The 13099-nt window shown below is 45.8% G+C and overlaps 1 protein-coding gene across 3 annotated transcripts in view; it reads right to left on the reverse strand.

Annotated features, from left to right (window-relative positions):
- hacl1 (2-hydroxyacyl-CoA lyase 1) overlaps positions 1-13099 on the reverse strand; it is a 144798-nt gene that overhangs the window by 61831 nt on the left and 69868 nt on the right. For all 3 annotated transcript variants that reach the window (XM_038797804.1, XM_038797803.1, XM_038797805.1), the window contains 2 exons: positions 11116-11221; positions 7918-8001 (listed from right to left, as the gene is read on the reverse strand). In XM_038797804.1, coding sequence (XP_038653732.1) covers positions 7918-8001; positions 11116-11221 — 190 coding nt within the window. The remainder of the gene's footprint in view (positions 1-7917; positions 8002-11115; positions 11222-13099) is intronic.

Here is a 13099-nt window from a genome sequence, read left to right on the forward strand (position 1 = left end):
AAATCTGCACAACGCAGCAAGGGGCGCGGGTGCCCACCTGCGGCTACAAAGGGCATAACCACCATGCCAGAGCTCACCTCCTGTCTCGTTCTGTCCTGGGGTGCGGTACTCATTGGGTATCTGCCGCCTCAGGCCACAAAGGGGCAGCTCGGACTCTGTCTACACTGGTCACTGCAATGTAAATAGACCACATACTTTTTCTTTGGCTCTCTGTTTTTGTTTGGTAACAGCAATGTAAATTTCGATCACATGTATAGTACAAGGGTATAAATTATTTACAACCTCAGCTATGATTAATGCAATTGTACAATTGAACTGTATGATACGATTTATCTGGCATACATGAAAAACTCCAATAAAATCATTTTTAAAAATCTCAAACAGAAACCTTTGGCTGAATAAAAAAGTTTAAATCCCACAATGTAAGAACTATATAAATGAAACTAATATAATTACATTTCCCTATTTTTAATTCATTCATGGGATGTGGGCGTCATTTGTTACCCACTTTCTTGAATTGCTGCAGACCATGGCAGCACAGTAGCACAGTGGTTAGCACAGTTGCTTCACAGCTCCATGGTCCCAGGTTTGATTCCTGGCTGGGTCACTGCCTGTGCGGAGTCTGCACGTTCTCCCCGTGTCTGTGTGGGTTTCCCTCGGGTGGTCCGGTTGCAGCCCTCCAATGTGCGACCTCCTCCGACATGCCGCCACCGGAAGTCCCACAGGAGTGTTAATGAATAAAACTTTACATTGAGCTACATTGAGAATTATCAGGGTGGATAAATAAAATCTTGGTGAGAGGGGTAGGTTTTAAGAAGTGCCTTAACCAACAAAGAGGTGGATAATCAAAGAGAAAATGCTGGAAAATCTCAGCATGTCTGGCAGCATCTGTCGGGAGAGAAAAGAGCTCACGTTTTGAGTCCAGATGACCCTTTGTTGAGCCACTGCTCCGGGTGCACAGCCTTCTCCACAGACTCTCGTGGAAAGGCAGCTCCAGGAACTCAATCAGGGGCAAGCCGACACTGACCTGATCTCGGAATTCTGCTAGCTGCCTGTCCATCAATGGTGAGCGGGGAGAATTAAACACAGTTCATGATGGTGGATGAACTGCACCTCCCATCTGGCAGTGCTCCTGATCATAGCAGTTTCTCTGCTCCTCTGTCAGTGACTGGCACATCTGAGGCCAGTTACTGTGGACTGCCCGGCAATGGCGCTGGACTTCCGCACCCAGATGGGGGCTGCACAGGCTTCAGCAGCCCCCATGGTTATCAAGGCCGGCAGGGTATAAATGTCAGCAGACTGCATGAAATGCCACTGCCAGTGAGGGGAAAGGGTTGGCACCAAGACGCAGCACTCGCAATCAGAATTTAAAATCACTGTGAGGCACTACAGGTGTTGTCACGGGTGATTTAAGTTTCCTTGAAATGTGTGTTGTTTCATTTATATATTTTGCTTCACTGTATAAATGTCTCATAATAATAATCTTTTATTGTCACAAGTATGAAGTTACTGTGAAAAGCCCCTAGTGGCCACATTCCGGCGCCTGTTCAGGTAAGCTAGTACAGGAATTGAACCCGCGCTGCTGGCCTTGTTCTGCATTACAAACCAGCTGTCTAGCCCACTGAGCTAAACCAGCCCTATGCGCAGTGGCCTGAATGTGTTTCCTGATTTTTAGAGGTGATGGGCCTGGGGTGCTGTGTGACACAAGGGAGGGCTGCAAACTTTATTGATGAGGTCGGACCTTGACTTAAGGGCGACAGGATGGCCTTATCAGGGAAGAGCAGTAAGTTGGTGTTCCTTTGCCATCACCTTCAATCCATGCTTTGGATCAGTAGTTGAAAGTCCTCTGAATCAAGGCTGCTCGGGCTTCCCATAAGGATCCTAGCTTCAGCATCCTACTCCTTCCCCTGAGGCTCTTTCAGCTCCTAGTCAGACCCAGCACTGAGTGGAGCAGCATCGCTGTCTTCATCCTGCAATGGTTCCCCCCTTTGCAGAGCCAGATTGTACTTTGAGCAGCACACAACAATCAAGGAAACGCACTCAGGAGAATATTGAAGTGATCCCCTTATCGGTCTAGGCAGTGGAACCTCACCTTGAGAAGCCCTATGGTGTTCCCAATTGCTGCCCTTGTGGAGGCATGACTGTGATTATAGCTCTCCTTGGCTTCTGTTCTTGAGTGTCTGAATGATGACAAGAGCCACCTTTTCAACAGATAGCCTTTATACCCCAGCAGCCACCCATCCAAGTGAGATGGAGAGAGAAAACACCTTGGTGCCTGTGAGTGACAGGATGTAGGCATCATGGCATCCGGGATAATTGGTGAAAAGCCTGCAATATCGCACTCTTGTGGTCACACACTATCTGCACATTAAGGGAGTGAAAGCCTTTTCTACTGACAAAGGCAGCTAGCTCGCCCACTGATGCCTTAATGGGCAATCAATGGCTCCCTGGATATGGGGAAATCTGCAATTGCAGCGACACTTCTGGCCCACTCAGTCTGGCTGGCTTTGTCGGTCTGGTAGTAAATAAAGCTTCTGACCCTTTGGAACAGAGTGTCAGTGACCAGTTTGATGCAGCCGTGGCAGCTGATTGGGCGGCACCACACAGACCTTCCACTGATCCCTCCAAAGAACCAAAAGTGTTGTAGTTCAGGGACACAGTAACCTTAAAAGCCAATGGCATAGGGTGACCACCTGCAAAGCTAGAGGCAATCTCTGGGCCAATCATCTGGCATATGGAGGTAACAGTCTCTCTCTGCACTGTAAATTCTATGATTCTAGAGAAAGGCAGAGCATTCAGTGGCACCAAAACTTAGATATGTCCTGATAGCAGGAATTCTGCCTGAAGACTGCACCTACTGGATAATGGCTCCTTCTCCAGAACCTCCTCCTTTGCATTTCCTGCTGGCTCTGCACCCCTTCTGACTGCACCTCTCAATCATAGAATCATAGAAGCCCAACAGTGCAGAAAGAGGCCATTCAGCCCATTGAGTCTGCACAGACCCTCTGAAAGATCGCCCTACCCAGTCCCATTTCCCCACCCTATCCCCATAACCCCACCTAACCTGCAGATCCCTGGACACTAATGGGCAATTTAGCATGACCAATTCACCGAACCTGCACATCTTTACACTGTGGAAGGAAAGTGGAGCACCCGGAGGAAACCCACACAGACATGGGGAGAATGTGCAAACACCAGTCACCCAAGGCTGGAATTGAACCTGGGTCCCTGACGCTGTGAGACAGCAATGCTAACCACTGTGCCACCATGCCGCCGATGTGTTGCACTCTGGGATGCTGCCTGCGGGCAACTAGCCTCCTCTCCTTCTAGCCCTCACCTCCTTTTCTGAGGAGGTCTATGCAGCAGAGACACAATCCTCATTTTGGTACTGATGTTTCCACAGGTTTCTGCACTGAATCGGCTTATTCGCCAAAGACCACTGCAAATCCTAATAAATGTGAAAGTTCTCCAGAAAACACTAAAGTGCCAGAGATTAGCAATACAGCAGCTCCACACCACCAACAGCTAAGCTGCTGCCTATGCACCCTGCTTGTGGGCCTTTTAACTCGCCATAGATGGAGAAGCCATTAAAAACGTCAATGTCGCCTACACGAGCGGCTGGTGCGATGAGCGTAAAAGTGGACGGGCCACGTAAAATCTCAGACAACTACCATATTAATTGACCTAATTGACCCTTTAATTGCCGGCAGGTGAGCCTCCAACCTCCATCCACTACCTTCGACTGAAATATCGCGAGATGTCACGATGGCCTCTGGACGCCCTCTCAACGTCATTGGGCGATATTTTACGAATGATCGGGACTGCCGCGCACTCGCTATGCGAACGTAAAATTCAGGCCATAGTACTAAGGGAATATTAGAGCAAACTTTGTTACACACAAAGATCAGATGAGAAAGCTTGACGGTGACACTGATCCCAGAATTAGAAAGCTTTTTTTTATGGCATTTACATCCTTCCCTTGGTGGCAGCAGTAGATGAGCTGTCTGAAGCTACAGATTTCCAGCCTGACCCACTTTCTCAAACATTACAAACTGCAGAGGATCCAATGCATTATTTAAAAATAAACAGGCTTATTCCTTAGCTTAGCTAACCCCAGCGGGGTTTCGTACACCTTACTGAACAAAATGGAGAACGTCCAGGTCTCCATGGAGAAACTCTGTTTTAAAAAAAAATGTTATTAAATGATGGTAGATGCAAGAGGATTGAATATCTGAATATTGGATCTGAATATCCAGTCTATAGGTTAGTTACTATTTATAGTTCGTACCTAGTAGTGTTATTTGCTCCTTTAAGCCCATTTAAGAATCATTAATTTCTCTGCACACAAAGTAGATAAGGTGTGAAGAGAATTAATCATTAATAGAAGGCATAGTGGCAAGCACTGCTGCCTCACAGCATTAGGGACCCGGGTTTTATTCTGACCTTGGGGACTGTTTGTGTGGATAATAGACCATAGATCATAGAATTTACAGTGCAGAAGGAGGCCATTCAGCCCATCGGGTCTGCACCGGCCCTTGGAAAGAGCACCCTCCAACTTATCCCCGTAACCCAGTCACTCCACTAACATTTTGGACACTAAGCGGCAATTTAGCATGGCCAATCTGTCTAACCTGCACATCTTTGGACTACGCGAGGAAACGGGAGCATGCGGAGGAAATACACACCCACAGATATACACTTGGAAGCTAACATGAGGCTGAAATATAACACCAAAGCTGCTAACAGTGTGATTTAACCTCAGACGGTTGCCAGGACGAAGGATGGAATTAATGGCAACTGAACAGTGTTTGTAGCAGCTTTGGTCTTCCTGTTAATTAATTGGAGGAAATGACTGCCCTTCCAGTATTGGATGCCAGATTAGTAGTCTGGTAATTTAGCAACAATCGAGAGAGGTGGTGGTGAGGTAGAACTGGATGACATCAGCATACGTGTGAAAACCACCCACTTTTTGGATCATGTCACTAGAGGGCAGCAAAAAGACGAGAAATAGGAAGGGGCCAATTATAGATCCTTGGGGGACATCAGAAGTAACGATGCAAGAGTGGGATGAAGAGCCATTGCTGATGATGATTTTCTGGCTATGATTGGATAGATAGAATGGAACCAGGTGAGTGAATTTCCATCCAGGTAGATGATGGAGGAGAGGCTCTGGAGGCAGAAAGTGAGGGTGATTATCCGGCTGCGTTGTCTGTGTATACCAGGAGAGAATAGCGGGACTGTCCCTAAATGGACTCTGCGGCGGGTGCCGAACAGAGTGCGATACTCTAGGGACATTGCGGGCGATGTAATGTGGTTGATGTAATAAGGCCGGTGGGAATAACTACGGTCTACTGGTCTCCGCTACTGGAGACCATACGTGATGACCATGCTGGGGGTCTCAGAGGACAAGATATGCGTGAAGAGAGAGAGGAGAGAAACTAGAGAACAGTAAGAGGTCAGGGCTAGGGCAGAGGAGAGCTTTAGACCAATGGCTCCCAACCTTTTTTAATGTCATGTCACACCTTTCTACTATAAAATATTTTGAGGCACACCTCCTAATTTCTCCAACTGAACTGCCCTCTCACATAAACCTTTTATCTCTAAAACCTCCTAAAAACATGTCTGCCACCATGTAATACAATTTTCATTAACTTAAGTCCACAATGAAAACCTTATCACCATTTTCATGTCAAATACAATATTGGAAACTGTTTCTCCTTTTCTTAACTTTATTGATTATTGTTTCTCACCTCTGTTCTTCTCATGTCTTCTCTCCTTTTTTCCCAGCCTCTCTCCGTTTCTCTCGTTCCTACAGACATTTGCACGCTTTTTGTGTTTTTGCGCAGACGTATGGGACCTTGGTCTTCAACTTCGAGGTCGGCATCTCCAATTCCCAAAGAACCTGGGATCTCCTGTGCATGCATCAGCCAGGAAAGGGCTGCACATGCACAGTCTGGAATGTTTTATGTTGATAATCCGAGTATGCGCCGGCTGGGAAAGGGCCCTGCTTGCGCAGTTCGGATTCTTTACATCGGTTAGGCCCATGTACATGCGCCTGATCAATGTAAATCCAAACCTCGCATGTGCGAACCATTCCCAGCTGGCACATATATGGCAGACCCGAGGTTCATTGTGACTTGGGAATGCCGACCATGGAGCTGAAATTATTTACTTTATTTTCATTAGTATTTAATCATTTTGAATCTTATTGCACATTTGTGGAGCTTTACGGCACATCCGTGTGCTACGGCTCACCGGTTGGGAGCTGATTGGGAACCTCTGCTTTAGAGAAAGGTTGGTTCAGTGCCAAGTGAAAAAGAGAGGGACCAGGCAGAGGCAGCCGATTGGATGGTCCCAGTCTTCGTGACAAAAAGACGTTCCATGGCCTGAGTTTCATGCAGAATGGGCAGACTCGGCGGGCTCAAAAGCAGACACAAAATGCACTTCCAGCTGCAAGCAGCCCCAAATGCAATATCGCAATATCACACTGGCTGACCAATTAAAAGACAGCCAATGTGAAACATGCTCTAAGAAAGGCTCAATGTTGTCATGGGAGAGGAGGGTTCAAGAAAATGAAGGATTAGATTTGATGTATTGTTACGTGTCTCGAGGTATAGTGAAAAGTGTTGTTCTAGGGCAGCACGGTGGGTTAGCCCTGCTGCCTCATCGCGCCGAGGTCCCAGGTTCGATCCTGGCTCTGGGTCACTGTTCGTGTGGAATTTGCACATTATCCCAGTGTTTGTGTGGGTTTCGCCCCCACAACCCAAAAATGTGCAGGGTAGGTTGATTGGCCATGCTAAATTGCCCCTTAATTGGAAAAAAAATAATTGGGTACTCAAAATTTATTTTTTAAATTTAAAAAATAAGTTGTTCTGTGTACTGTCCAGACAGATCTTCCATACGTGACAAAAATATAGGACATAGGCTAAGTACACAATGTAAAAACATAGTCATAGACATCGGGTGAAGCATACAGAGTGTAGTACTACTCAGGAGAGAGGATGTGTGAAGAGATCAGTTCAATCCATAAGAGGGTCGTTTAGGAGTCTGGTAACAGTGGGAAAGAAGCTGTTTTTGAATTTGTTAGTGCGTGTTCTCAAACTTTTATATCTCCGAGCCGATGGAAGAGGTGGGAAGAGAGAATAACCCGGGTGGGAGGGGACTTTGATCTTGCTGCCCACTTTCCAAGGCAGAGGAAGGTGTAGACTGAATGAGAGGGTGTGGGCTGGAGATTATCATGGGCTCCCTGAAAGCGGACAGCTGCTATGGAATTGTCTCAGGGAGCTGCAGACCTCTACAAATAAACTCAACAAGTGGCATCTAGGCAGCACATTCAAACACCTGACCGCTGGATGCAGAAAACTTCAGTCCCCACTTTAAAAATTTTTTATTTCAGCCCTGGATCGAGGTTGTAGCTGAAACGTGAAGGCAGCCTGACCATTTGGCCCGCTCACCAATTGTAAATGTAAATGAGCAATGTGAAATCGCTTTCAAAGGACTCTTTAATTGGCCTAATTAGACACTTCATTGTCGGTGAGCACGTTTCCACTCCCGTGCGCACTCACTGACCAAAATACTGCACGGACGTACGATGATGTCGGGGCACACGGCCGACGTCTTCTCACGCTGTTTCACTTGCTTCCGGGTTTTGCACACACCCGCCTGGGTAATATAAAATTGTGCCCAGGCATTTCTTGCATTTGCCCGTGGAGGTGAGGATGCGTGCAGCAGAGGAGAGGGGTTTAAGAAGATGTAAAAATATCGCAAGTGTTACTTTGTTCATCTAACGTGTAATGTGAGCAATTCTCGCAGAAGATAGCAGGACCTGGCATTGTTTAAAGGTGATACCTGAAGAGATTTTGAGGCAGTGAGAAAAGTAGCTCAGAAAAGAAACTCTTTGCGGAAATATTAAATTACCTGTCCGACAACAGCATTCACATCGCCGAGTAAGGCAGCAACAGGCTTCACATTATTTCCTAGTTCTTCAGCACATAGGTCAACCTTAAAAAAGATGTTACTGTTCAATTTCAAAGGGTCACACAACCATATAATAAATATAAGAAATCTGAAATAAAACTGAGATCAGAGAAGGAAAAATAACAAGATAATCTGAGAAATCTATAATAACAACTGAAAATGCTGGATATAAACTTCTGAGGTTGGATTTTCTGGTTTGAGTCTGGGAATCTGAAGGGAGGTTCAATCGCTGCTTGCTGATAACCAGCATTTTCATGGGGGGGGGGGGGGAAATCTTCATGACGCTAGAGATGGGTTTGCCGCCTAATTAGTGGCCAATAATGGATGTGCAACACAAGGGGAGTGGGCCACATACTGGCCCAAATTGGCCTGGCTGCCATCTTGGGAGAGGTCTGAAAAAAAAAAGAGGATCTTCATCTTTGAAGTGACCTGGGCAAATAGAGAGCTGGAAACTGAGATAGGGTAGGGAAAATTGGTTATAAAAATGTCATTGCAACTCAGTAGTTTCTTTGTTCCCAAATATGCATTTTTTTCCCATCAAATAAAATTGTTTCACCCCTTATTCCTATCAGCCTGATGCTGGTTAGCTTCAGAGAGCTCATAACGATCACCCAGCCCAATGGAAATCTCAGGAAGTCAGTAGGCAAGTCTTAACGAGCTCCCTAATGACCTCAATACATTCAATTAACTAGGTTGGAGACTCCATACCCCGGTCTGTTCTTGCAAACCTCCCCCTCGACCAATATGCAGGCCTCAGAGCCATTTTCTTATGCTGTCTGCCTCCACTCCATCCTAATTCGGGACCTGAAAATCCAGCCCCTTTGCCAAGCAACATCTGAAAGAAGCAAAAGCAGTAAATATTTCAGGGGATGAGGAATCATGTTTCACTACATTGAACTAAATTTAATGTTCAACTACATATCTCAGATGTTAAATGGCTTCCAACACTTTCTGTTTTTAGGTAAAATATTGTTGTTTTAGGTGACTTGTTTGGGTGACTATTCACAAGCACAGTAATATTCCAACACCAAATGTTATATTACAGGTCAGATTCAAAATACTCTGGGCAGAATCTTATGGGTGATGGGGTTTCTTGTCGCACCACTCAAAGTGTAGGTGGCGGGTGCATTCTGGCCTATGGCAGCTGCCCTGCAGCCATTTAATTGTTTGGAGGTGAAATTTATGCCCTCTCACTTGGGAGGAAGGCCCACCTCAGAGAGCTGCCTGACAATCTAATTGGTTGGTAGCTTTGTAGTCACAGCAGTGCCACCCACTGTAGTAGCCATTGCTGGGCCTACAAGCCCAGATTGTAAATCCTGCAGCCAGGGTGGAAGTGTAGCGGTCTTGTAGCAGGGATGGGATGGGACATCTCGGGGGGGTGATGGGGGAACGGTGTTCGGGATCGCAATGTCAAGGCCAGGTAGGGAAGGGGAACCCATGGCATCCCATCTGGAAATAGGGCTGGTGATGGTGGCAAAGGTGCCCCACTTTCCTGTCTGAGACCCGAGCAGGGTGATCTGCCGAGCTTTTTTCCCCTCTCTGAACTCCCACCAGCCTCAAAATTGTAGATGTGCAGTAATCTGCCCCTGGAGTGACCAATTATTGGCCACTCCAGGGCCACATTTGGAGCAATAAACCACCGCAGACTCGCCGGCAGAGGAATCATTAAAGTCTGCCCTCTGTAAAATTGCTGGAAGATGAACCTTTCAGATGGGCTTATTTTCCAGTTACTGAAAGATATACTAATCCTCTTGTTTCATTTAAAATGAAGTAATATAATTCAGTGGAAATCTCATAACTTCTAGTTTTATAATCTGTTTTCGCTTTGACATTGCGTGTGCCAACGCCTCCTCTTTCGATTCTACAGAGTTTAGTGCTGGAGCTGCTATAGGACATGTGACTACTGAAAGCACATGCCCAAGATTACCACAACGCTTACAGTCCACACACCTCTCCTCCTCCATAAATATCCCTGACATGAGTTTTTTCCTTATAGCTGCACTGCCTCGGTGCATACTGCTATCAATACAGGTGCTCTGCCCCCAGGTGTCTGGGCCACGTGTTTTGTCAATTATAGCAAAAAATTAAACTTTAGTCAGGGTCTAAAGATTCACATTCTATCCCTTGGGTGCTTTGCAACTCATTATAAAGCAAATGCCATACTTACTCCTGTTCCTCGGTTGTTAAGCTAATCTATAACGGGAGATATTAATGGCAGGAGGAACCGATGTGCGGAGCGGTCAGGTCAAACGACAGGCTCTTGTCCCAACACTCCCTGAAGGCCCAACAGACTCTCTAACCCCTCAGACTTCATTTGCAAAAGATGGATCAAACCCCATCCAACCCCGACAGGCATCAAAGTCTCTCGGTGGCAGTAGGAACACACGGAGTAAGAGCTTGGTGCCCAGAACCTGGTGGATTTTAGCGGGTAGGTAAATGGATCTGGGGAGAGGGATGGGCAGATTGAAAGATTGGGTAGTGACCGAGGTCAAAGGAGGGAACCCGGGAGTTTGAGGGTTCCTTATGGGACCCTGAGGACCAATCCTGCTCCTCCCAGCCCATAAGGATACCTTTAAAAATTTGCAAAGTCAAACCTTTCTGTCCCTCAATTCACCATTACAGCTTGGCAAGGAAGTGATATTGTTCCCCCTCACTCACTTTGTTCAGACCTCAGGTTATTGTAGTTAGGCCCCAATCTGCATATTTAAAGAGTGCACGAACTGCCTTTGCCTGGCTGTCCTTTCTTAAATTGCAGTCCGCCAGATGAGGATGGGAGGGCAGCACGCAACTCCCCCCTTACATTTCAACCACCCCCAAATCCTGCTTTCGGCTCGGTGGGATTAAAATGCCCCCTATAATGAGTGATAATATTCCTCCAATGATGACTGTCAGAACATATTTAAGATTCACATTGTTTAAATCTAGAAGGCGGGTGATCCAGCAGTCAGAAAGCGATGTTAGGTTAATAGCCGGGAACATAATTTAATTATCTAAGTTGTACGTATATTACCTTGCTGTATACACATAGAAACTAGGTATACACCTGATGGCAGGACCAAAGAACAATAATTAGCTTAGCTGCTAAAAAATTATAAATGTAATTGATCGTTTCGAATGTGGAAACCGGAATATATATACCTGTATGATTTTCACATCAGGATGAAACCTTGGTGGATATCCGAAATGCAAAATCCAGTTTAATCTGGCTCCCAGTAGCAGAATCACATCTGCATTCTGCAGGGCTCTGAAGTAAGAAAAATGTCCAATAAAACACCTCTGTTTGTAAACCAAATAATTAATAATACAGAAGCACAGAATAAAACAAGGGCAGCAAGGTAGCCCTGTGGTTAGCACTGTTGCTTCACAGCGCCAGAGACCCGGATTCAATTCCCGGCTTGGGTCACTGTCTGTGTGGAGTCTGCACATTCTCCTCGTGTCTGTGTGGGTTTCCTCCGGGTGCTCCGGTTTCCTCCACAAGTCACGAAAGACGTGCTGTTAGGTGAATTGGACATTACGACTTCTCCCTCAGTGTACCCGAACAAGAGGGGTGTGGCGACTAGGGGCTTTTCACAGTAACTTCATTGCAGTGTTAATGTAAGCCTACTTGTGACACTAATAAGGATTATTATTATTTTACAGGGCAAAAGCAGCCCTTCGGCCCATCGAATCTGCAATACGATCCTACATTCTTTGTTTTCTGGGAAAGGAAAGCTGGAAGAGGACAGAAGATGAACTGACATTCGGGTAGGTTATCCCTTAAATTATTGGCATTCCCGCGAAGAAGCTAGTGAGAAGATAATATTGCAAATATAAAAATGCTGAGCCAGTGAATGGAGTATCAATTACACGACACAAGGTACATCCGTGCAGATTAATATCAGAAAATAATAAGAAATCTGATCAACAGAGGCAACAACCATTCCACGTGGATTCAGTGGGCTGGCTTTCCTGACGGGCGTCAGGACCCTCTGACACAACCTTCCAAGAGTTGTTCTTCCCAATTGGCCAATGCCATGTCACCCCCATCCTACTGAGGAGGAACATAGGAACAAACAAATTAGGAGCAGGCGGCCACTTGTTTTGTCAAGCCTGCTCCGCCATTCAATAAGATCATGACTGATCTGTTTGTAACCTCAACGTCACATTCCTGACTTCCCCGAAAACCCTTCACCCTCTCGTCTATCAAGAATCTATCTACCTCTGTCTTAAACATATTCAAACATATTTCTGACCTTTCAGCCTAGTCATTGATATAAATTGAAATAGTTGAAGCGTCAGCACTGATCCCTGTGGTTCAATCTTGCCAACCAGAAAATTACCCATTTGTGCCTACTCTCTGTTTCATGTTAGCCAGCCAATCTTCTATCCATGCCAATATGTTACCCCTATATCATGAGTTTTTATTTTCTACAATAACCTTTGATGTGCCACCTTATTAAATGCCTTCTGGTAATCTAAGTACAGTACATCTTCTGTTACCCCTTTATCCACTCCAGTAAATTGGTTAAGCATGATTTTGAATCACAGAACACTACAGTGCAGAAGGAGGCCATTTGGCCCACTGAGTCTGCACCGACCATCTGAAAGAACACTCTACCTAGGCCCACGACCCACCCAATCCCTGTAACCCAATAACCCCATCTAACCTTTTGGACACTAAGGGGCAATTTAACATGGCCAATCCGCCTAACCTGCACATCTTTGGACTGTGGGAGGAAACCGGAACATCTGGAGGAAACGCACACATACTGAGGGAGAACGTGCAAACTTCACAGACAGTGACCCAAGGCTGGAATTGAACCTGGGTACCTGACGCTGTGAGATAGCAATGATAAGCATTGTGCCACCGTGTAACCCTATTTCCCTCTCACAAAACCATGTTGGCTCTGCCAGATTACCTTGACTATATGTAAATGCCCTGCCATAATGTCTTTAATAATAATTTCTAACATCTTCCCTATGGCAGATGTTAAGTTAGCTGGCCTGCAATTTCCTGCTTTCTGTCTCGCTTTTTGAAGGAGTCATATTCGCTATTTTCCTCTATAGCGAACACTGATGCAAAATACCTCAATTCCTCAACCATCTCCTTATTTTCCATTATTAATTCCCCAGACTCACATTC

This window comes from Scyliorhinus canicula, chromosome 5 (genome assembly GCF_902713615.1).
Source record: "Scyliorhinus canicula chromosome 5, sScyCan1.1, whole genome shotgun sequence".
Lineage (NCBI taxonomy): Eukaryota > Metazoa > Chordata > Chondrichthyes > Carcharhiniformes > Scyliorhinidae > Scyliorhinus > Scyliorhinus canicula.